The sequence below is a fragment of the Protobothrops mucrosquamatus genome, unplaced genomic scaffold, assembly GCF_001527695.2.
Source record: "Protobothrops mucrosquamatus isolate PMUCROS unplaced genomic scaffold, P.Mucros_1.0 scaffold3056, whole genome shotgun sequence".
Lineage (NCBI taxonomy): Eukaryota > Metazoa > Chordata > Lepidosauria > Squamata > Viperidae > Protobothrops > Protobothrops mucrosquamatus.
Genome location: NW_015389068.1, coordinates 37,841 through 63,353, shown reverse-complemented (window position 1 = coordinate 63,353; position 25,513 = coordinate 37,841). Strand labels below are relative to the sequence as shown.

General features: G+C 45.1%; 1 protein-coding gene across 1 annotated transcript; it reads left to right on the top strand.

The window, feature by feature from the left end:
* RASAL1 (RAS protein activator like 1) lies at positions 1-25,513 on the top strand. Its single transcript, XM_015826327.1, has 21 exons — positions 1-65; positions 5,297-5,353; positions 6,611-6,724; positions 7,310-7,371; positions 7,841-7,970; positions 9,167-9,248; positions 9,347-9,484; positions 10,104-10,192; positions 10,871-10,988; positions 11,926-12,079; positions 12,400-12,464; positions 12,820-12,932; positions 17,178-17,370; positions 18,125-18,262; positions 18,746-18,890; positions 19,317-19,492; positions 20,016-20,153; positions 20,808-20,943; positions 22,052-22,172; positions 23,442-23,506; positions 24,839-25,513. The coding sequence occupies exons 1-21, from the start codon at positions 1-3 to the stop codon at positions 24,976-24,978; spliced, it is 2,439 nt and encodes an 812-aa protein (XP_015681813.1). The 3' UTR covers positions 24,979-25,513.

Below are 25,513 nucleotides of genomic sequence, written 5' to 3'. Positions count from 1 at the left end.
ATGGCCAGGAACACTGCGCTGCACTTCCGCGTGGTGGAGGGACGGGACCTGCCCGCCAAAGACGTGTGAGTTGGCCGGACTGCGGAGCCCCATTCCGAGCGGCCGGGGCGCAAAGGGACCGACGGGGCGGGCGAAGGCAAGAAGCGCCTCCGGCCGGGCGCCATCCCAAAGGGAGGGTGGGATGGAGGAGGCTGGAGGGCTCCGTTATACTCGAAGGGCGTAGTTGTCGCTGCCAAGGTTTTGCTCCGGAGCAGAACTGGGTGCCTTGGAAAGAGTTGTCAGCCGCCTTGCCAGCGGGAGGCTCCCCAGGCGGGGCACAAAAGTCGCAGCTCCGCTTGAAACCCAAAGCTTGGGTGCAAGGGATTTCTTGTCCTCCTTGTCCAAGGGGGAAAAAAAATGAACAGATTAAAAGACCGCTGAGATCAAGGCAGGTCCGGTTTCTAACCTAGGTGGTGGCTTTCTCTTAACTGTGGAAGAAAAAAGGGAATGGGTTATACAGTCTCCAAGCAACTGGGCCAGAGATGAAGCAACTTTTGAGGGGGGGGGGGAGAAAGAGCTTTGCACTTCCCCCTTCCTTCCCCATTCTTCTCCCCCCTGCCCAGACCCCATACTCTTGGCATGAAGAGTCTTGGAAAGGACTCTGGCGGTTTCCAAGCAAGCTGACTCCCCCATCTGTGAGCAGGCAGACATTCCAGGGAATTGGAGAGCTCCGAGTGCTTTTTAAAACAAGGGTTAGATTCAAGATAGATGCATTTGCAAGCATCCGTCAAGGCTAGTGTCTCTCAAAATGGGACCTTCCCTTTTGTCTTGGGCCAAGCCTCTTAAGCGACTTCCTTCCAGGTGGGCTGGGACAGAATCAGCCTTGGCTGGAAATGGATGGTTGAGGTTATCCCCAAGACTTAAAGAAACGTTCGGTTTCAACCTGAACATTGTAGGAATAGAATAGAATAGAATAACAGAAATAGAATAGAATAGAATGTAGAATAGAGTAGAGTAGAATAGAATAGAATAACAGAAATAGAATAGAATAGAATGTAGAATAGAATAGAATAGAATAACCGAAATAGAATAGAATAGAATATAGAACAGAGTAGAGTAGAATAGTAGAATAGAATAGAGTAGAGTAGAATAGAATAGAATAGAATAGAATATAGAACAGAGTAGAGTAGAATAGAATAGAATGTAGAATAGAATAGAATAACCGAAATAGAATAGAATAGAATATAGAACAGAGTAGAACAGAGTAGAATAGAATAGAGTAGAGTAGAGTAGAGTAGAGTAGAATAGAATAGAATAGAATAGAATAGAGTAGAGTAGAGTAGAGTAGAGTAGAGTAGAGTAGAGTAGAGTAGAGTAGAGTAGAGTAGAGTAGAGTAGAGTAGAATAGAATAGAATAGAATATGGAATGGAATAGAAATATAGAATAGAATAGAATAGAATAGAATAGAATAGAATAGAATAGAATAGAATAGAATAGAATAGAAGTTGGAAGAGACCTTGGAGGTCTTCTAGTCCAGCCCCCTGCCCAAACAGGAGACCTTATACCAATTCAGACAGGTGGCTGTCCAGTCTCTTTTTAAAAGCCTCCAGTGAGGAAGCACCCACAACTTCTCAAGGCAAGCTCTCAAGCATTTTTTTAAAATAGAAAAGGACAGTCCCTTCTATTCACACTTACCTGCAATTCAGACTCAGTTGCAAAAGTCAGTGAGAACTAGCTGCACCGGAGAGCCCCTTCCAGTTAATTACTGTTGAAATAACTGAATAGGGATTAGCCACTGAATCAAAACCAAACACTTTGGGGAGTCCTGCCCAACCCTCTAATTGCAAACACAGCATTCACTTAAACGCAATTTATTTGTGCTGATTCGCCAGAACTGCTAGAAATGGACTCTCCTTGCCCCCCCCCCCGGACATTGGATCAGGGTTAGGGTTTCACTAAGCCGTGGTTTGTTAGGGTTTAAATCAACTACAACTGACCAGTTTGCCCTAACTGTTAAACTAGACATAAGTTAAATAGTGTTTTTGCAGGAAATATGTACTTCTTCCTGGTTCTTTCTCAATGCTCCCTAGGCTGTTTCCCACGCCTGACATTTTGAAAGGGATTATTCTAATAAAAGTTCTAAACAGGAAGCCAGCCGGTTGCAAAATACCTCCTCTTTATTAGCGAGCAATGGTTTCTAGTCCAACCCTTTACTCAAGGCAGGAGATCATCTTTATACCATCCCGGTCAAATGGTTCTCCAGTCTATTTTTGAAAACCTCCAGTGATGGAGCACCCACGACTTCCAGAGGCAAGCAGTTCCACTGGTTAATTGTTCTCACTGATAGGAAATTTCTCCTTACTCCTTGGTTGAATCTCTCTTTCACAAGCTTGCCCTTCATTACTTATCCTGCCCTCTGATTCTGTGTAGTTCATTTCTACCCACTAAGTTTAAACAATCCCCAACATTGTACTACAAAGAGCCCCACTCTTAATCCTGAATAACACAGCCCAAAGCTTTAAACAAATACTAGCTTGGTTTCATCAGCAGCTTCTTAGTCTTTTTATGATCTCTCTGCAAACACGGCCGATATGAACCGTAATCAGATGTTGGGAACAAGCAACTCTTGAGTAAACCTTCCTTCCCACAATGCATCTCTTTGGAACCTTTTGAGAGTTTTGTCTCACTTCAGGTTTCCAGCCTACAAATGAAGCCTTGATTTATCTCGAGGTCAATATTTCTCTCTGCATAATTTATATTGATATAAATATAGAGCCCGGGTGACGCAGTGGTTAGAATGCAGCATTGCAGGCTGACTCTGCCCACCGCCAGCAGTTCGATCCTGACCGGCTCAAGGTTGACTCAGCCTTCCATCCTTCCGAGGTTGGTAAAATGAGGACCCGGATAGTTGGGGGCAAAAGGCTGACTCTATAAACCGCTTAGAAAGGGCTGTAAAGCACTACGGAGTGGAACATATGTCTAAATGCTATTGCAATTTATATAGTATACAGAATAACAGAGTTGTCGGAAGGGACCTTGGGGGTCTTCTAGTTGAACCTAACCAAGGAGAGAAGCAACCTAGAACTAAGGAGAAATTTCCTAACGGTGAGAGCAATCAACCAATGGAACAGCTTGCCTCCAGAAGTTGTGGGTGCTCCATCACTGGAAGCTTTCAAAAACCAGACTGGACAACTATTTGTCTGAAATGGTATAGGATCTCCTGCAGGGGGTTGGACTAGAAGACCTCCAAGGTCCCTTCCTCTCTATTATTCTATGTTCTAATAACCTCCTGATCAAACAGGAGACCCTATAACATTCTGGACAAATGACTGTCCAATCTCTTCTTCAAAACCTCCAGCGATGGAGCACCCACAATTTTTGGGTGCAAGTCGCTCCACTGGTTATTTATTCTCATTGACAAGAAATTTCTCTTTAATTCTAGGTTGGAACTTTCTTTGAGAAGCTTCCACCGATTACTTCTTGTCCGTCCCTCTGGTGCTTTGGAGAAGAAGTCAACCCCTTCTTCTCTGTGACAGCTACTCAAATATTGATTTGTTTCCTGTCACAGAAAGGAAAAGACTTTGGACCACTTTTTACCTGCGGTTGGCATTGCTTGTGGCCAAAGGCTTTTGTCCAGAGGTTCTGTGGGACCCAGAACCTTTCAGTTGAAGTGGACCCAGGATCTAAAGCATTGGATTCATTCCAAGAGGGGAAAAAAAAAACCTTCTCCATCATTTTTGAGCATCACAACAATGGCTTGCCTTTGACACACACACGTACATAACCCGGTTGTTGCCATGGATTTAGCAAGAGATGCTTTTGTGCGATGCTCATTCAAGAGCTAGAAAAACACAACCCGGAGGCCCCATATATATAAAATTAAGAAAAACTAAGTTGCCAAGCGTCTGAATTTTGGCCACGTGACCACGGGGATGCTTCAACTGTCGTAAGTGTGAGAATCAGCCATAAGTCACTTTTTTTCAGTTACGCTGCAACTTCGAACGGTCACTAAATATACTGTTGTAAGTCAAGGACTCGTCTGTACATGGAACAGCTTGCGTCCTGTGATGTGGCCTTTAACACCACCCTCAAGCAACGGTGTCCACCTAGCCTAGATCCTTGGAGCATTTAAAAATGCCAAACCCACTCTGATTGTGCGATCAACCACAACAGCAACAACAATAATAAGGCAGCAGTATCTGCATTCCGGGAGGGTGATTTTAGAGCTGCCTCATTAGATTTTTTTGTAAAGGGCGTCCAGCTCCTATTATTAGCGATCAAGTTACGATTTGGCCAGATATTAGTCTATAAATAATGGCGAAGGAGGGGCTGTACATAATCACAAGGGGGCATCACGGTGCTGGCCTGCAGCGGCTCACCCAGGCGTGTGGCAGGCAGCTGGAGAACGTGGCGGTTTGTTCATCGCAAAAAAACAACAACCCCGGAAACCCTCAAACTTGAGCAAAGCCCCCAGGACCAACAACACAATTAAGGAATTGCGACAATTTTTACCAATGGCTAGAAAAGCGAGTTAGAGAGAAAGGAATGTGATATGTACTATGCAACATTGAATATACTGTATGCTAGTAAAAAAAAGACGGTTGAGCGATTAACTAACATATAGATTATGATAATGTAGAAACTCACTCTTACTTATTGTTTTTTAAAGACATGAACCCAGACAATATGCTGTTTGCTAAATATTAAGAATGTTATTTAAAAAAACAACCCAACCCTAACCCTAACCCTAACCCTACAAAAATGAATAAAATATATGGAAAATAAAATTAAGGACTTGCCATCTGCCGTTTGATCTCCGGAGAGCTGGGATTTAAGCTGCACTGAATTTTGCCAAGATTGCTCCTGTGGGGCTGCATCTCCGATTGTAAAGGTGGTCCTCGCCTTACAACAGTCCATTTAGTGACCGTTCAGAGTTACAACGGCACTGGGGGAAAAAACAACAATACATGTCCATTTTTCACAAGGCTGTTGCAGCATCCCCACGGTCGCGTGATCAACTGGCTCATGTTTATGACGGTTGCACTGTGTCACGTGATCCCTTTTGTGAGCTTCTGACAAGCATGGGAAGCCACATTCACTTAACAACTGTGGGACTCACTTAACAACTGCAGAGATTCACCTAGGCACTGTGGCAGGGAAGGTCGTGAAATGGGGCAAAACTCAACCTAGCGGCTGTCTCGCTTAGTGTCCGGATTGCAAAGTTGCTCTGGGTGGAGAAAGCTTGCTTTTGAACTTGTCGATGTGTTTGTAATTGGCACCAAAGGCTCATCCGTGGCGTTGTTTTGTTCCCTCCAGGTCTGGCACAAGCGATCCCTATTGTATCATCAAGGTAGACAATGAAATTGTGGCACGGTAAGTGCAAGGGAAGGTGTGGCATTTGGCAGCAACTCCACACTTTCTTCCCCAGCAGGAAGTGCTGAGCAGGGACCGGAGAGCATGAAATGGGATTTGTGTGTTGCTGTTGAAAGAATGTGTGTGTGTCAGGGCTTAAAGAAAGAAAAAAAAATCTTATTTCCCTTGAAAAGAACTTTCAAGGGGTAAACCTGCATTTTAGTCCAAGAAAAGGATCAGGAGAGAGTACAGTGCCAAACAAACCACAATGGGATTGAGGTTATAATATCAACAGATTGATAGAAGAGAATCTTGGTAGCTCCGGGTTGAACTGTGGGGCCCTTGGTGCTCTCTGAACTTGGTAGTTTTCTTGCAGATGTTCATGACCCAACTAGGTAACATCAACAGTGCTAGAAGGGAGTGGGGTTTGCAAAAAGGAGGAGGAGGAGGAGGAGGAGGAGGAGGACTGGGGGGTCCTTGGTGCTCTTTGAGCTTGGTGGTTTTCTTGCAGATGTTTCATGACCCAAGTAGGTAGCATCATCAGTGCTAGAAGGGAATAGGGTTTGCAGAGAGCAGCAGGAGGAGGGAGAGGCAGATGTTGTTGGTTGATGGTGTTAAAAGTCTCATTGCAAGCTGTTCCAAACAAAGCTGGTGGGGATTTTGTCAAGGCCGATGGCGCTCAAGGGGATTAGATTTGACATTTTTATTTTCAAGGACCTGGGGGAGGCAGATCCTGTTATTGTTCTTATTCTGATTGTAATTATTGTCCTTCGCAAAATGCGCTCACTAGCCTCCAAAGAGGGCTTACCCCTATATTGTTCTTAGGATGCATGCTGTCAAGGTTGAGTTGTTAAGATGGTTATCAACAATAAAAACGGGAAGATGGAAGTGGGGGTTTTGCTTAAAGGAATTAGGGGGAAAAAACAACGAATTGGCCACAGTTTCAATGGGAAACATCTAACCTAAAGGTTTCCAGTCTAAGAGCAACTTTTTAAGGGATGCTGGTTCCTTCAGCATTTACTGTGTCCCTTTAGAAATGGGTGTAAGAGGTAGCTCGGCAACCCACGAGGCAGAAACATGGAAAGAACCCCCTTGATCTTCTCCTGGGAAAGAATCTGGCCAAAGCATCCATGATTTGGGCAGGGGCATCCCCAATCTTGATTCCCTCTAGGGCAGGGGTCTTCAAACTTGGCCCTTTGATGACCTGTGGACTTCAACTCCCAGAATGCCTCAGCCAGCCAGGTCAAAAGACCTCCCTCCCTTTCTTCTGTCCTTCAGAACTGCCACAGTTTGGAAGAACCTCAATCCCTTCTGGGGGGAAGAATACACCCTGCACCTTCCCATGGGCTTTCATAACCTCTCTTTCTATGTCTTGGATGAAGACACGATTGGGTGAGTAGAACGCAAGAAGCAGAAGAAGAGAGATAGAATTCCGTTGATGGTTGATGATCATGATGATGATTTGCTTGACCGGTCCATCTTATCCAAAGAATTCTGGACGGTTCCCTCCCTCCCTCCCTCCCTGCCTTCCTTTTTCTTTCTTTTTTCTCTTTCTCTTTCTCTTTCTCTCTCTTTCTTTCCTTTCTTTCTTTCCTTCCTTCCCTCCCTCCCTCCTTGCCTTCCTTTTTCTTTTTTTTCTCTTTCTTTCTTTTTCTTCCTTCTTTCCTTTCTCTCCCCTCCCTCCCCTTCCTACCTGACTGCCCTTCCGTCCTTCCTTCTTTCCTTCTTTCCTTCTTTCTTTCTTTTCAATTTCCGTATGGGGAGGGGCTGGTCAAACCCAAGCCCCCAATAATTGTCCATGCAGCTGCATTCTGCACTAGCTGAAGTTTCCAGATACTCTTCAAGGGTAGCCCCAGGTAGACCATGAAGTTAGGAGTAGAACAGAGGAAGGGAACAAAGGTATTGTTTTATTATTATTTTTCTTCCTGGGCAAAACATTGTGGTTTCAGGTCTCTCTTTCGGCTTCTTTCTCGGCAGACATGATGATGTCATTGGCAAAATCTCCCTGAGCAAAGACGAGATTTCATCTCAGCCAAGGGGTAAGTCATCTGGGAGTTACTAAAGGATGCTCTTGTTGAAGAAAGCACCTAGAGGCTCTGGATTCATCTTGCAATGCTAAGCAGGGTTTGCTCTGCTTAGATAGGAGATGTAGAAGAAGAGCAGGCAGAACTGGAGGCGGAGTTAAGCATGTTATCAGCTCAGAGTCATTACATTGCCACCAATGGTCTGAATCCTTACCTCACCCTTATCTGGTGCAAATTTAGTGTCAAACTTTAGCTGACCAGATTCTTGTGTATAGGTTTGAATAAATCCAATCTTGCTCTTCCTTGAAATTAACTTGCATCATTGCAAATGAAACCATTCATGCACCAAGGTGCAGTGCTTGGGAGTAGGGGAAAAAAATGGGACGGAGTGCCGGGCAGATTCTCTGCAACTATGAAAGGGGAAAAACTCACCGAGGAGGAGAGGAGAGAGAAGCTAGGTGGCCCTGATTTCTCTCTGTGTCAGGAATCGATAGCTGGATCAACCTGAGCCAGGTGGACCCCAACGAGGAGGTGCAGGGGGAAATCTCGCTGGAGTTGCAGGTGGTGGAGGAAGGCCATCAACGGTTGCTTTGCTGCCATGTCCTCGAAGCGAGGTAAAGTAAGAGAAGGAAGGTAGATCTGCCGACGGAATGGGAAGCTGGCTGGGATTCCTTGGGAATGATATGGACGGTGTTGTATGCAGATCTAGAGAGAAAAACGAGTCCATAAGTTGCTTCCCCGTTTATGGCCACCCATCGCTCTTCCCTTTCTCCCCTAACCTTTGTACTTCGTCTAAGAAACCTTTTGCTGGAGCTCAACCAGCTCTCTGCATTGTAGAGTAGGGGTCCCCAACCTGTGGGCTGCAGCCCACTAGTGGGCCGTGAGAGGTTTGCAACTGGGCCATGGAAACCCAGTTCCTCCAATGGTCTCCCCATTCTGTCCTTCCTTCTCCTCCTCTTCCCTCCCTCTTCCATGACCTTGTCTGGATTGTCCTTCCAGAGGTTTTCATTGATCTCTTGGGAGACCAATTTTGGGGTCCTATTGAGAACCCACCTGAGGCAGAACGAGCTGCCAGCTCTTCTTTTCAAGTCGAGACAAGCGATGGAAGGGTGGGAGGGCCTTCTCCTGCCACCCCCACCGGTGAAAATGCAGAAGGTGCCGTAATAGAAAGGTGTTGAGGTTGCTGAAAGGGAGTGTGATTTTTATTTTATTTTTCTCTCAGCCTCCTTTAGAAAGTGAGATAATTAACACTTTGTGGTTTTTTTTAAAAAAACAAAAACCTGTGAACATTTTTGGCAGTGCAAGAGCTGGGAGAAAGAACGGAAAGTTACTTGAAAATCCCCTTGATTTGGCAGAACCTCAGATGAAGATCAAACTCGGTTTTCCCACCAATGCCGTCGCTGACGGAGATGACCTCAGGATGTTCCTGCTCAATAAGCTAAAATTATATCTAACTTTCTTGTGCCAGAACTTGTTCTTCTTTGCTGCTGATGGTTTTGCTAGATCTTCACTTGAATGGATCACGATCAATGGTCTATCCGCTTAGTCTAGACCAAGGGTAGGCAACCTTGGCTCTTTTATGACTCGTGGACTTCAACTCCCAGAATTCCTGAGCCAGCGTGGCTCAGCTTGGAAACCTCTCCCTTTCCCCTCAGCATGGCTGGCTCAGGAATTCTGGGAGTTGAAGTCCACGAGTCATAAAAGAGCCAAGGTTGCCTACCCCTGGTCTAGAATATGCTAATCTAGAATATGCTATTCCCCCCCCCCCCGCTTTCTTTCCCTTGATCTGCTGTTGCCTTCTTCCCCTTAGAGATCTAGCGCCACGTGACCTCTCAGGGACTTCAGATCCCTTTGCCCGGATACTGTTTAATGGGCAGATCCTGGAAACCGCTGTGAGTGTCTTTGTATCTACTTTGCACTCCTGTAAACTGATGGAGTCCAAGGCTTTAAGATCAGGAAGCTCATTCTTCCCTCTCTCATGACTCTTCAGATTATTAAGAAGACCCGTTTCCCACGTTGGGAAGAGATGCTGGAGTTTGCCCTGGAAGAGGGGGCTGATTCCGAGACTCCCCTTGTTGTAGAAGTCTGGGACTGGGACATGGTGGGCAAGAATGACTTCCTGGGGCAGGTAAGGACAAAGAAGACTCATGGATGAAGGAGGTGGACATGGCCTGAGCTTAACCAAGCACCCAATTGGGAAGGAAACCTGGGAGAATGTCCAACCAACACAATTCTTGAGCTTAGAGGTTGGCATGCCATCTATGAACCCCATGTTTGCAGCACCCCCTCTCTCTTCCAGTCCTGACTAGCTAATAATTATGTCAACCTCCTCAAAAAAAAGTTTACAAAAGTCCTGATAGCTATAAGGAAATACCGTCCGTAAGATTTGATCGATTCTTTCCCATTTTATGGGACCATCAACCATATATTCTACTTTTCAATGTTTGCATTTTGGTAGATGCTTCGTTGTTTATTTTTTCCTTTTCTCAAGCAACAGAACGATCTTTGATCTTGGTCTGTGACTGCGGAGGCAAATAAATAAATAAATAAATAAATAAATAAATAAATAAATAAATAAACGAACGAACGAACGAACGAACGAACGAACGAACGAACGAACGAACGAACGAATAAATAAATAAATAAATAAATAAATAAATAAATAAATAAAGGAAAGAAGCCTTTTGTAGCTGCAAATTTAACTCTGATCCCTGGGTTTAATCTGCATTTTTCTGGTATCCATGCAGGTCAAGTTCTGTCTGGGCTCCGTGCAGAAGACCATTCTCAAAGGCTGGTTCCGCCTGCTTCCTCTGCCCAATGCAGGAGAGGACGCTGGGTAAATAAGGGGTGGACTCTTGAGGAAGCATGCAATGTTTGGGATCGTGGCGCTCTTTGTTGATATTTGCCAAAGTATCCTGTCTCATTTCAGAGACCCGTGGATTACTTTTGTAGCTCTTAGCTAGGGAGCTGCTGAGCTAACTTCAAATTTAAAGAGATCTAACGAGAGATGGTTTGGTGTAGTAGTTAAAGAAGCCAGACCAGGAATGGGATATTCTTGAGTTCTAGATCTCCCTTAGGCGCCAAACCGGTAGAATAACTTTTGGCTAATCCCTCTTTGACCTAGGAAGAAAGCAGAGGCAAGTCATTCCTCAAAATGTTGCCCTGAACCAGTGTTTCTCATCCCCACAAACCTTAAGATGTATGGACTTCAACTCCCCAAATTCCTTAGCCAGTACAAGTCAACTTTAATTCCCAGAATTCCTTATCTTACACAGGTAGACTTCAACTCTCAGAATTCCCGTTGAATTCTTGGAGTTGAAGTCCACTCACCTTAAATTTGCCAAGGTAGAGAAGTCCGATCAACGTGAACGTTCTGAGGTTGAAAAGTCCACTCAACGTAAAGTTCATGAACATCCAGTTCTTGATTTTAAACTGTAGCCTTCCTTTGTAATCCTCTCTTTGCAAAGCATTACATACAGATTAGACTTCATGTTGGCCTCTGCTCTGTTTGCAGGGGGAAACTGGGTCAACTAAGATTACAGGTTCGGCTTGCTGAAGATAGGATCTTGCCTTCCAGCTACTATCAACCACTCATAGACCTCCTTGTGGAGTCTGTCCTATGCCTTCCAGAGGTGGGTAGTTGAAACAGAACCTATATAAAACTGAACTAACTTTGTTGAATTATTTAATGTGGGAAGAAGGGGGAGACACCCTAAGCATGGGACAAAACGAATGTGAGTAAGAGAGTGAATCTAAGCCATGGTTGTTTTTAATTGTGGTTTGTTGGATAATTCACATTGGCTGGATACCTAGGTAATGAGAAGCCATCAATTACAGCTTAAAAACCACCATGGATCTGGATTCACACATCCGGTTAAACCTCATCCAGAAAAAAATTACATTAGGCCTAGCATGATTCTGAAACCAATACAACAGCCAAATGTATCAAGCCAAAATAACAATTGTTCTTTACATAGATTTCATTTCAAGCCAAAGCTTGTTAGTTCCAGTTTTGGTATCAACAGGTGCAATGCAAACAGGAAAGAACAAAGTTTTCTCTATATGTGGATAATTTGAGATTACAGGACCTTGGAGAGTTCTCTAGGAGAGCAGGAGTTGCTCTTGAGAAGTCTGTCTCAAATCTGAAGTCTTGAGAGTCAAGAGGGATTTACACATTCGTGTAAACTTTCAATTCAATATTGGTTTGATCCAATTATTATTTCAAGTCAAACCTTCAGCAGTGCATTGGATGCCTTTGAATTGACCCAAATATTTGACAGACTTTGCAGATAGAAATGTCTAATTAAATCAATCTGATCATTTGAAGCACAAAAGTTGAAAGAAATCACAAATGGAATCTATTCAATTATTTGAACCGAATTGAAGATTCGAATTAGACCTTACCTGATTTACACAGGTTCTGTAATGGACCCATCACATGATTAATACATACAGTTCTACTTCTCCATCAATATCCTCAACCAAATGATTGAACTCAAGGCCTTTTTCAATATCAGGAAGGCAAACATAGGTGTGTGTACTGATAGGTATTGTGCTACTCTGCAGGAGGCAGATGACCTCACCCCACTAGCTCTTCTGGAAGAAGTATGTTTGGTGGAGAGTCGTCAAGATGTATCCACCAAGCTTGTCAAGATCTTCCTTGGGCAGGGCTTGGTTATACCTTTCTTGGATTACCTGAATTTCCATGAGATTTCAAGAACAAGTAAGTGCCTTTATATACTCAGCTTTGGTCCCCACAATACACAAAAGATGATGAGAGTCTAGATGCCTTAAACCTAGTTTTAAATTATGTGAAACCTAAGTAGTCATGAGCAAAATGAAACATGAGCCAAGAAGTTTAGAGTGAGTGTTGGGGCGGTGTTGAATTGCTTATTTTAAACACAAGATCATGGATGAGATGAGTTGGCGGTTGGCAGTAGTAGAATGCCAAATGCAGTGAGGAACGATGATCACGGGCATCACTTACTCATCTTTAAATAATTAGAGGAGAAATGTCACATTTCTGCATGTTCTCTTTTCCAGCGGATCCCAACACTCTCTTCCGGTCCAACTCATTAGCCTCCAAGTCCATGGAGCAATTCATGAAGGTGAGTGAGGAGTAGAAGAATATAGATTAGGATGGAGAAGGTTGAAGCAGGAGGATCTGTCTCAAAAATTGCTAGAAAGAAAGACATACTGTGAATCACAGAATATGTTTCAAATTGAAACTTCAGTCTGGTGCCAGGTTTTTGTCTAGTTTGATTCATACGCCAATCGGGGGGTTTTTTTTGGGGGGGGGGAGGAAGGGTAGAATGGGATAAGGCTGGATGTATGTTGCCATGGTGGAAAAAAGGGTGGGTCAAGGGGCAAACGTCCCACCATAAGATACGGCAGTTCAGCGCTTGTGAAAATGTTTAATTGCACTCCAAGAGTCCTGATGCCCAATCTCCTGCTCCTTTGTAGATAGTGGGAATGCCCTATCTCCATGAAGTTTTAAAAGTCATCATACACCGGATCTTTGACGAGAAAAAGTATGTGGAACTGGATCCCTGCAAGATTGAACCTAGCCGAGCCAAGTAAGGAAATAAATACATATTTATTTAATGGATCCAATAATGTTTATGTAATTATAGCAATAGCATTTAGACTTATAAAGCACTTCACCGTGCTTTACAGCCCTCTCTAAGCAATTTTACAGAGTCAGCAATTTGCCCCACACACACAGACACAATCTGAGTCCTCATTTTACCGACCTCGGAAGGATGGAAAGCTGAGTCAACCTTGAGCCGGTCAGGATCGAACTGCTGGCAGTCGGCAGAGTTTGCCTGCAATACCGCATTCTGACCACTGCGCCACCCCAGCTCTCAATTATCAGCCGAATTATACCAAATTATTTTGTGCACCTTACCACCCAGGAAGTAAATTCAACATTTGCTTCACAAATGTCTCCCTTAGCCACAGAAATTTGGGGCTGAATTGCGGTCGTAAGATCGAGGACTACCCCTTATGGATGTGGTCACTCATACTAATTAGCTCGCTGCTATCCAGATTGTAGAAAAGTCCTTTTCTCCTGGGAGGTGCCAGGGGCAGTAAGAAAATGATGAAAAGAGTGGGGCAAGGGAACCAGCCTCATTCACAAGAAGCTTTTCTCACCCCACCGTGCTAATTAAAACAGAAATGGCAACGTTTGCCTGGCAGATGATTTATGAGTCTAAAAATAATTGGACAGAATGTTACCGGGTAAGATAAATCACAGCTCAGATGTGAATTGTGCGGAAAACTCTAGGAATGAAGGAGGAACCTCTTAGCGCAGAAAGAATCTCAAGATCTTTCTGTGTCGTTGCGATGTGATACTTGGTTGTGCATTGATGCAGGCTGCGTAGCCCCTGAGGGCAGGACAAGAAACCATGGCTGGAAGCTCATGAAGTCTGATAATAAAAAAGAATTTCCTGACAGTGAGAAAAATTAATCAGTGGAACGACTTCTCTCCAGAATTTGTGGGTGCTCGGTTACTGGAGATTTTCAAGAAAAGATTGGATATCCATTTTTATGGCGTGGTATAAGGTTTCCTGCCTTGGGGAGGGGGTTAGACTAGAAGATCTCCAATGTCCCTTCCAATCCTATGTGTCAATGCTGCTAACATCGGATGTTCTTGCTTTGACAATATATGGAGATGCAGCCATTTTCCTTCTTATGTTTTACTCTTAGAATTAGAGTTAGAATTAGATGATGCTGGGGGGGGGGAGAGGAATGAGTATGGGAGTTTAGTTAGACATAACAATATTGTAACTAGTGTGAGAACCAAGGTCTTTTGAAATAAGAGATGATAAGAAATGGCGGGTTGAAGAACTGGAGGGAAACCTTGCGTTTCAAACTAATTGGAGAATGTGATTTATGACTGTTAATTAGAGGAGGGAATTGTGCTTTGATACTATGTGCTCAGGGGAGGGGAATTCAGATTTTGCTTTGCCTATGTACATGCCAATGCTATGCTACTCAAATAAACATTCTTTAAGGTAAACAATGCCTCGAAGTTCTTTTGAAGAGTTTCATCTGTTGGAACCATGATATTAAGCCAAAATCTGAATTGCCCTCCCCTGAGCACATAGTATTCAAAGCACAATTCCCTCCTCTAATTTTATAATGGGTGTAATGACCTGTACTGGGTGTAATTTTTCCCTTCCCAAGGCATATTGTAAGATATCACTTAATTGGGATTTCTTGACTCAAGGTTGAAAAGAATTATTAATAGTCCTTGCCTTCAACCATTCATTTGGGACCACTTGAAGTTACAACGGCATTGAAAAAAAGGACTTATGACTGTTTTTCACACTTATGAACATTTGCAGCATCCCCGTGGTCAGGTGATCAAAATTCGGACGCTTGGCAACTGACTTACATTTATGATGGGTTCAGTGTCCCCGGGTGATGTAATCACCATGTGTGCCCCTTTGATTTGTCAATGGGGAAGCCAGATTCACTTAACAACTGTGCTACTGACTTAACTGCAGTGACTCACTTTAACAACGGCCACAAGAGAGGTCCTAAAAAGGGGCAAAACTCACATAACAACTTAGCAGTGGAAATTTGGAGCACAGTTGTGGTTGTGAGTCTTCCTTTGATTTGGAAGAAGGAGACAGTTTAGGGGGAAGGGAGACTGTCAGGGACAGGATCTCCCCCCCAAATAGAGGAGACCCATGGGTCAAAATGGTCCTTAAGGACTATCCCCTAAGTCAGGGATAGGCAACTTTGGCTCTTTTATGACTTGTGGACTACAACTCCCAGAATTCCTGAGCCAGCATGGCTCAGCTTGGAAACCTCTCCATTTCCCCTCAGCTTGGCTGGCTCAGGAATTCTGGGAGTTGAAGTCCACGAGTCATAAAAGAGCCAAGGTTGCCTACCCCTGATCTAGGTTATCCAAGCAGAGAATGCATATTCCCCTCTTGAAGATGACAGCCACTGAAAACCAAATAGGATGCTTGTCTTCAGAAGAAAAAAATGTTCTTCTATTACCTTCCTTTTTTTAAATGTGCTCATGTGGAACGGTTGTCGCCGTGTTGTGGGTGTTCGTTGTTGTTTGTGGTGTGTGAGAACCCATGCTTGATTGAGGTGAGTGATGATGGCACCGAGCGTTGCGTTGAGAGGAGAGCGCCAACGTGATGGAGGGGCTGAGAACGGGCAGCCCAGCTCGCTACGAGATTTTCAGATCCTCCAAAGATAGCTTACTGTTCTTGGGAGAGATGCTGTTCGTTCGGGTTGCTAGGCAACCCTGTCTCCGGGATGCTGTTGGGAAGAACATGGCACTGCATCAAGATAGCGTCGGAGTAGAGTTGTGCCGCTAGAGGGTGTGCCCCTGAAAAAACCATGCGTCTCGCTGCAGACGCAGGCCAGAGCACACAAGCTGGGAATGACGTATCCCAAGACATGGGAAGTGAGCATCGTGGTCTGGGCAGCTTAAGCCATCTTCTTAGATCCACATGACCCTGAAGTAGCTGAGGAGGCTTCCTATCCTAGAATCCCAGAGGTGGAAGGAAGGGGTCTTGAGGTTCTCAAATCTTCGAGTGACCGTCTAGAACGCCCACCGAAAGTAGAAAGGGCCAAGGTGAAACCATTGTGAGTCTAAGTGAATATTATAAGCAGCAGAAGGGAAATTTAATGGCAAACATAAAACTGAGAAATAAATCACACTTTGATGATGGAAGACCAAAAGAATAGTGTTTTATTTTGTCTTTCTCTAGAGGGACATTTAATTTAGGGGGCTACTTTTTACGTGTCTTATTATACTTTTGCTTTAGACATGCGTTCAGGACCACGGAGAGCACCCTCGCTTCTGGATGAGTTATTCTAGTGCAGGAAGTTCTCAGATTATGGCCGCAAGTGAGCCCGGAATTTCTGTTGCTAAGTGAGACATTTGTTAAGTGAGTCTGAATTTTCGTAAGGGTGAAGACAGGTCATAAGTCACTTTTTTCAGGGGTGTTGTAATTTGGAACAGTCACTCAACAAACTGTTGTAAGTCGAGGATGACCTGTACTGGATTCTACGAAAGGTAGTCCTTGATTGACAACCGGTCACTTAGTGACCTTGGAAAGTTACAATGGACCCTCCCCAAGATATACCTTATGACGCAGTTAGTTAATTAGTCAATTCTTACGGTGCACAGATTAAACCACAATATCTTACCCCGAGGGAGGGCTGTAATTTTATTCTTGAATGCTGTTATGCTGGCCAGTGACCAAAATAAGAGAATAACCACTACTCTGCCTAAAGGGAAGCTCTTTAAACCTTGTTGCAAATCCTTCTGCTGACTTCTTCTCAGAAATTGGGTGTGTCTAGTTTAATGAAAAGAAGGACGAGGGGGAACATGAGAGCAGTCTTCCAATATCTCAGGGGCTGCCCCAAAGAAGAGGGAGTCAAGCTACTCTCCAAAGTGCCTGAGGGCAGGACAAGAAGCAACGGATGGAAACTAATCAAGGAGAGAAGCAACCTAGAACTAAGGAGAAACTTCCTGACAGTGAGAACAATTAACCAGTGGAACAACTTGCCTCCAGAAGCGGTGAATGCTCCAACACTGGAGCTTTTTAAGAAGAGATTGGACAGCCATTTGTCTGAAATGGTATAGGGTTTCTTGCCTGAGAGGAGGGTTGGACTAGAGGACCTCCAGGGTCCCTTCCAACTTTATTATTATTATTATAACCGGAGATTCGGAGAAAGGGGATTCCAGCTGTGCTGTAGACTTGAGCTGCTTTGATGGTGCGCCAGGGTCTTTTCTTCCCTTTTAAAGTGCACATTTCTCTTTTCCACACTTTTTTTTTTCCACTCAGGCGGATCTCCTTCAAAGGCTCCCTGTCAGAGGCCCAGATCCGAGAAAGCAGCCTGGAGGTGCTGAAAGGGTATTTGGGAGACATCGTGGATGCCATTGTGGGCTCAACGGAGAACTGCCCTTCTCTGATGAGAGTGGCTTTCAAACAGCTGTACAAGCGAGTGGAGCAGCGGTTTAAGGAAGCAGAGAGTCAGGTAAGTAGCGATAGGAGAGAATCTTTGTAACTCAGGGTTGAACTGTGGAGTGACACTATCAGTTCTAGAAGGGAGTGGGGTTTGTGGAGAGGAGGAGGAGGAGGATTGTGGGGTCCTTGGTGCTCTCTGAGCTTGGTGGTTTTCTTGCAGACCTTTCAATACCCAACTAAGTAACATCATCAGTGCTAGAAGGGAGGGGCATTTGCCCTCTGTTTATATACAGTGGCTTGCCCTGTTGACAGATAACCTATTCCCTTGTAGCACTGATGATGTTACCTATTTGGGTAATGAAATGTCTGCAAGAAAATAAGCAAAGCTCAGAGACCTCCAAGGACCCCACAGTCCTCCTCCTCCTCCTCCTCCTCCTTGTAACCCCCACTCCCTTCTAGCACTGATGATGTTACCTACCGTAGTTGGGTCATGAAGCCACCAAATTCAGAGAGCACCAAGGCCCCCACACTCTGGTGAGCCTTCGAGGGGGTCCCAAACAGGGGACCCCAAAAGCTCTTCTCTTGAAAGGTGTTGCTTTCTAGACAACAGAAGATGTGAAAGAGCTAGAAAGAGGTCTGGCTGATGATCCAAAGAACCTGGTTTGGGGAAGGGTGCAAATCCTCGCCATTTCAGAGGTCCTGAGGTTGTTTTGGGTGCTTTCACACTGACGAGTCAAAGGTTGCAGGACAAAGAGCTTTTTCTTCTTCCATAAGGGTGACTGGCTCTATCTGTACCTTCTTCATTCTTGCTGATCTCCTTCCAGGAAGCCAAATACATCGCCATCAGTGGCTTCCTCTTCCTCCGCTTCTTTGCCCCTGCAATTCTGACCCCGAAGCTCTTCAATCTCCGAGACCAGCATGCGGACACGCAGACCAGCCGGACCCTCTTGCTCCTGGCCAAGGTATACCTGATGTGTTTCACCTAGGCAGGGCGGAGGGAGGGAGGGGAGAGAAAGAAAAGAAAAGAAAGAAAGAGGAAGGCAGGCAGGCAGGCAGGCAGGCAGAGAGGGAGAGAGGGAGGGAGGAGGAAGGAAGGAAGGAAGGAAGGAAGGAAGGAAGGAAGGAAGGAAGGAAGGAAGGGAGGGAGGGAGGGAGGGAGGGAGGGAGGAAAGAAAGAAAGAAAGAAAGAAAGAGAAAGAGGAAGGCAGGCAGACAGGGATGGAGGAGGAAGGAAAGAAGGAAGGAAGGAAGGAAGGAAGGAAGGAAGGAAGGAAGGAAGGAAGGAAGGAAGGAAGGAAGGAAGGCAGGCCATGGGTGTTGTCACTAAATGGCTACTGCATGCAGAAGAGTGTTAACTTGTGTTTGGTTCGTTGGGTTGTTCTGGCATAGCTCAGCTGGCATCTTCATGCCAATGGCTCTCTGCCTCTTGCCTCTCTCCCTGGCAGGCAGTACAGAGCATCGGCAACCTTGGTCTCCAGCTGGGACACGGCAAGGAGCAATGGATGCAGCCTCTGCATCCGTTCATCCTCGCCAGCATTGGGCGTGTGCAAGAATTCCTCGACGGGCTGATAGACGTGGACACGGAGATGGGTGAGCCACTACATTACGCTGTACTGCCCTGGTGAGGCCACACTTGGAATACCACGTCCAGTTCTGGTTATCACAGTATAAAAAAGATGACGAGATTCTAGAAAGGGAGCAGAGAAGAACAACTAAGATGATGAGGGGAGTGGAGGCTAAATCCTACAAGAACTTGGGGGGTGATACAATAGCTGTCTTCCAATATTTGAGGGAAGGAATGGAATAGCATCTCCTGCTTGAGCAGGGGGTTGGACTAGATGACATCTAAAGTCCCTTCCAATCCTATTGTTTTATATTCTATATTCTACATGATGTTCTCCCAGAAGCAAGAGGTCCATATTACTCTAGACAAACAAAGTTCTTCACATTTACTTAGCAAGTTTTCACTCAATGGATGCATTCCAGTTCTCTCCTTTGCTTTTTTTTTATCTCTAGAAGGAAGTGAAAAACAACCTTGGACCCTCTTCCACTCATCAGCCATCATCAAAGAAGGTTACCTGCAGAAACGTAAAGCAGAAGGTGTCCATCTGGTGTCCCGTTTCACCTTCAAAAAGCGTTACTTCTGGTTGAGTCATGAAAGCTTTTCCTATTCCAAATCTCCAGAGTGGCAAGTAAGAACCAGACTTTCATCTGTCTGTCTGTCTGTCTGTCCGTCTGTCTGTCTGCCTACCATCCATCCATCCATCCATCCATCCATCCATCCATCCATCCATCCATCCATCCATCCATCCATCCATCCATCCATCCCTCCCTCCCTCCCTCCCTCCCTCCCTCTCTCTCTCTCCATATCTATCTATCTATCTATCTATCTATCTATCTATCTATCTATCTATCTATCTATCTATCTATCTATCTATCTATCTATCTATCTATCTATCTATCTATCTATCTGTCATCTCTCTCTGTCCATTATAATCCAGCCATCCATCATCTATCATTCCATCCAAGATTCTATGAATGCTGCAAGGACCGCACATAAGTCCCTTTTTCCAGTCCTGTTGTAACTTCAAACCGTCATTGACTAAATAGTTGTAAGTTAAAGACTTACCGGTAAACCTAGAACTACATAGTACTTCTGGGTGTGCTTGTGGTCTGGACTACCTCGCAGGGCTAGCGTTTCTTCTTCCTGCTCAGGTCCGTACGTCCATTCCGGTCCAACGAATCTGTGCCGTGGAACGGGTGGATGAAAATGCTTTTCAACAGCCCCACATGATGCAGATCACAACGAGAGAAACGGGGGGCCAGCTGCTTACGATCTACATTCAGTGCAAGGTTGGCACACGTTCTGAGTTAGGCTCTTTCGGCCTGTCTGCTAGCACTGATGCTATTACCTAGCTGGGTGAGGAGACGTCTGCAAGAAACAGGGTGCTCCCTGGATGCGTTGGGAAATTGCAGACCTTAAAATCCCCAGCCATTCAGGGAGGTGTGGTTGTTGAATATATTTTGGAAGCACCGAACTGGGAAAACCTGTTTGGCTGGAATACTGTGTCCGGTTTTGATTACCGGGATTCAAATAAGGTGTTGAGACTCTGGAAAGAGTGCAGAGAAGAGCAACCAAGATGATCAGGGGACCGGAGGCTAAAACATACAAAGAATGGCTGCAGGAATTGGGGATGTCTAGTCTAGAGAAAAGAAGGACTAGGGGTGACAAGATAGCAGTCTTCCAATATTTGAGGGGCTGTCACAGAGAAGAGGGGGTCAACCTATTTTCCAACGCACCTGAGGGCAGGATGAGAAGCAACAGGTGGAAGCTTGTTAAGGAGAAGACAAGTTGTGAAGTTTTTTTTTCTCCTGCAGTGTTTTTTGAAACTGTGATTTTTCTAATGAAAAGAAGATTTGGTTCTGTTTTGCTTTTCAAGAACAGTTAAGCTATCCTTCTCTTTCTCTTTCTCTTTTTCCTGCACCATTTTTTTTCCTTTTGGGCAGAATGTCAATGAGCTGAACCAATGGCTTTCGGCGATCCGAAAAGCCACCATCTCCAATGAATGCATGCTGCCCTTTTGCCACCCGGGGGCCTTCAGAGGCAATCGCTGGACCTGTTGCTTGCAAACGGACCGTGCCGGTAATCAGACTCTCCGTGGTAGAATCCCAGAGTTGGAAGGAAGCTCCTGACATGATGGAAGAAAGGCTGATCCCTGTCAAGGATTCTCCAGAAGTTCTGGAAGTGTAGGACTTGAAAGAATCTCTAGAAGTTCTAGGATTTGAAGGTTCTCTAGAAGTTCTAGAATTTGAAGGGTTATATAGAGGTTTTAGGATTTGAAGGGTTGTCTAGAAGTTCTAGGATTTGAAGCTTCTCTAGAAGTTCTAGGATTTGAAGGTTCTCTAATAATGAGGGGTCTTGGTGCTCTCTGAACCTGGTTGTTTTATTGCGGACATTTCATTACCCAACTAGGTAACATCATCAGCGCTTGTCCTGATGTTGTTACCTAGTTTGGGTAATGAAATGTCTGCAAGCTCAGAGAGCATCAAGAGCCCAACAGTCCTATTCCTCGTCACCTCCTCCTCCTCCTCCACTCTGCAAAATCCACTTCCTTCTGGCCCTGATGATGTTACCTAGTTGGGTAATGAAACATCTGTAAGAAAACAGCCAAGCCCAGAGAGCACCAAGGACCCCAAATACACCTGGAGAGATCTTCATTCTAAACTTCCTTTCCCCCATAGTCCAAACTCAGATGAGCAGCTGGCAGCTATGAGGATATGCATCTCTCCAGAGGTTGATATATAACAAACTTTGGCTGCTCAATCTATCAGCCCCACTGACCGGGGAGAGTGGCTATTGTAAATTAGTAGTATGGAGCATGATGGCTCACAAGGTTAGCGTGCTGGGCCGACGATCAGCAGGCTCGCGTTCAAGACTCGTTGTTGCCACAGGGCAGTGTGAGTTCCCGTCACACGATCCAGCTCCTGCTGATCCAGCAGTTCAAATGCAGGTGACTGCGAGTAGATAAATGGGTACCACTTCAGTGAGCAACTTCATGGAGACATGAAAGCAGGCCCCAACTGGCCCTCCCCCAGACCACGGTGACGTCACTGGCAAATCCTTTTGCCACAGAATCACGACACGGGGAAAAATTTAGTAGTATCACAGGACTCCATTCCCCACCTCTGGGCTATGCGTCCATCTGTTCCCTCAACTTACAGGGCCACCTGTGGTTGTGGTTTGGTTACAGTTCGGGGCTGCAGCCGTACACATTCTGCAGTGACCCTGAGAGACTGGAGTGACCCACTGGATCCCGACGCAGAAGCCCAGATGGTGTACAAGCAGCTTTTGTTACATAAAGACAAGCTCAGGTTGGTACGGGACAATGGATCGGTCCCATCCTGTTTGGCGGGGGGGAGGGGACGGTGTGCAGGCAGAATTGCATCCAAGGAAGAAGATACAGATAGTTCTGGACTTACAACAGGTAGCAGAACATTAACCATGGTGTGGTGCAGTTGCTAAGTGAGGCTTCATAAAACTGCACTTGATTTTACTGTTGTTTTTTTTTTGCCGTGGAATTAAGGAGAAACTGTGAAGAACGCTAAGTCACTTTTTCAAGTGCCATTGTAACGGTCGCTAAACGAAAAGTTGTAAGTCCTGCACGCCCATGGGTGGGGAGGAAAGTTCTCCGTGTTGACACATCGGGCATGGTGTTGTCGTTTCGCGTGGCCAGCAGGAGGCAGTACGCAACGAGTTTCATTCCGTTTGGCGTTTATCAGGTCTTAAGTTTAGCAGAGGTTTCCGGCAGAGGGCATCCCCAGTTAAGGAATTATCCCAGGGTTGTTTTTTATTATTATTATTATTATTATTATTATTATTATTATTATTATTATTATTATTATTATTATTATTATTATTATTGATAATGATAATAAAAGCCTTTTGCTTGAGGAAAGGAAGAGTGGCAGATCCTAAAGACTAAGATTGCATTTGGTTCTGCTCACCCAGAAGTCTAAGTCCCGGGCATTGCCACAGTTAGATGAGAGACACTTTCATTGTGTAAAGTTTAGTCCTGCCATCACTTCTTAAAAATGTTCGTATTCGACCTTCCTTCGCCAGATAACTAATTATCAGCCACTCCCATCAGATTCTCCCAATTATTTTCATCTCACTTAGCTGTGATAAGAACATCACACCAGCAACGCAGGAATGCAGTTGCTTTACTTAATGATGTACAATTAGTTACACATTGAAGTGGCTAAGATTGGACACCCCTGCTTTAAAACATGCTTTTTTCTTCTTTTTCTCATTATGGGCTGCTTCTCCTTGGAAGAGCCACCGTATGGATTTGCTGCAAAATGCAGATAGAGGTGAAACGATCCTTTGTAGCTTTTCTCGTTCCGAGTTCAGGATGGATAGACTGAAAATTATTTTTAAAACCGCAGTTTTAAAAGGTGGTTTTTCTCTCTCTCTGCGTTGCTTACAGAAAGGCCATTCCAGGTGTTGGGATGTCCTGTCCTCATGGGACCGTGCTCCGAAAGCTTGCAATTAATGAGGGCGGTGATTAATTGCCCCTTTCAATTCGCTTTTAAGGCTGATTGCCCTGTGATTAATTGCTTGCTTTTTCCGCTCCTCCGTAGGGAAAAATACCAGGAGATTTCAAACACAGAGGCTGCGCAGGAACAAAGCAACACGGCCAAAAAAGGTAGGCCTGAGTCTTTGAGGTTGCCTAAAAGCTGAGACGGAAGAAAGGCCGAGGGGTGCAAGGCGATAAAAATAAACCACCGAAGTGGCTTGTCTCCATGCATGATCAATGCTGCGTAATTCAGCTAGCCGTTACTTCCTTTCGGTAGCTTGATTTTGTCACAATTCCTGTGTTTTCAGCTAGGCCCGGAGATCTGCCTCCTGTTTTGCACACCACAGGGCCACCAATATACACAAACAGGTTTGTGTACTGTTGGAGTGGTGTGTGCAAAAGGCCTTGGGAGACAGGTGGAAAAGAGAGGCTGCCTAGAAAATGGACACAGGATGAGGGTTGATGATGTTACCTAGTTGTGAAACATCTGCAAGAAAACAACCCAGCTCAAAGAGCGCCAGTCCTCCTCCTCCTCCTCCTCCTCCTCCTCCTCCTCCTCCTCCTCCTCCTCCTTGTAACCCCCACTCCCTTCTAGCACTGATGATGTTACCTAGCTTGGTCTGCAAGAAAACAGCCAGGATCAGGGAGCACCAAGGACCCCCGTTTTCAACCCTGAGCTACAAACATGTTCTTGTTGTTGAGATCAAAAGTCTGCCATTCCCATGACAAAACTGTGCATCCCTAATCAAGGGTGAATGAGTCAGTCTCCTGCCTGGATGGCCAATATGCTTTGCGAGAAAGTTAAAAAAGATGCTTTAAGCAAACCCAAATGAACGAAGCGGAGTATCGTTAGATAATTAGTTCAACACCAACCCAGGGAGATGTGATATTTGGGCTTGAATGTCCAACAAGACTTGATCATCCTTTAGGAGCTGAAGAGCAAACTCAAATCTCTGAGGAACTGTGGGCTTCTTGGGCCACTTCACACCCCTACAAGGGATTGTCACTGGGCAAAATTGAGAATTAGAGAGATCTACTGAATGTGGTGGAATGTAGCCTGGAGTCCCAGAAGGAAGGGGCTGCCTCCCAAAGGGCAAAGAACTTGGAATCTCGGGTAGGCGGGAAGAGGAAAAAGACAGTCCACAGAGTGTATCTATAGCTTTAGCCCGGCAAGATTCTGTCTCTAGGTGAACTTCAATCAAACAGAATCATCCAGATTGTTGGGTTATTCAGAAGGAGTTCAGCCATGCACAGAAGCCCATTTTCCCTAGTGACTTTTGGGATCCCGACTTGTCTTACCTGATTTTTGGTTTAGGGGGACCCCCATTAGATTTCTCTGGCCAAGCAGAGCAAGGTGGCGGAGCTCTAGAAAAAGCACTGCTGAAATATCTGGCGTTGCTAACTCAAGGTTGATCTCCCATTGTTTTCTCTCTCTCCTCCTCTTCTCTACTCCACACCCAGCTTCAGACAAAAATCAGCGAAGGCTGACAGCTGCCGCCCATCTTCTAGAAGTCATCCAAGGTCTGGAACAGGCCCACAAGGCTTTTGAACATCAAGAAGATGGAGAGAAACCAGGGGCTGGTGCTCTACCACCTTCCTAGATGGCATCTCCCATTGGGAACCAGATTGTTTTTGTCTGTGTTGTATTGATGACGTCGTTTTTACATCTGTCTGGAGAAGAAAGCAATTGCCTACACTGCAGATTATGCTCTTGTTGAACAATGTTCCCTTGGAAGGAGAACGTGGCAGAAATTACAACACCTTTCTATCCTCCTAGCTGTACTCAACCAGTGTTCTACATGAATCTAGAAGAACGGGTCTGTGTGTGTCAAGGTTCTGCTTATCACAGAGATGGATGGAAGTTAGTTCCTCTGGCCCACAAGTCTCCTGTAGCCCAGAACTGTAGGTCTTGGCACCGTTATCTCTGTTTGATCAAGTTTCTGGTCTTTATCACAATAACGATAAGCTTGAAAACATGGGGAAGTCCTACTCCAGTCTCAAGAGAAGAGACTGATGGCTGCCTAACATTTTCAGAGGTGCTGAATAAACTCCTTCCCTCTATAACTCTCTGAGCTGTTCCTCTGAGCTATAAAATGCGGGCCATGGTAAGCGAATTTTGAAAAACAGAGAATAAAG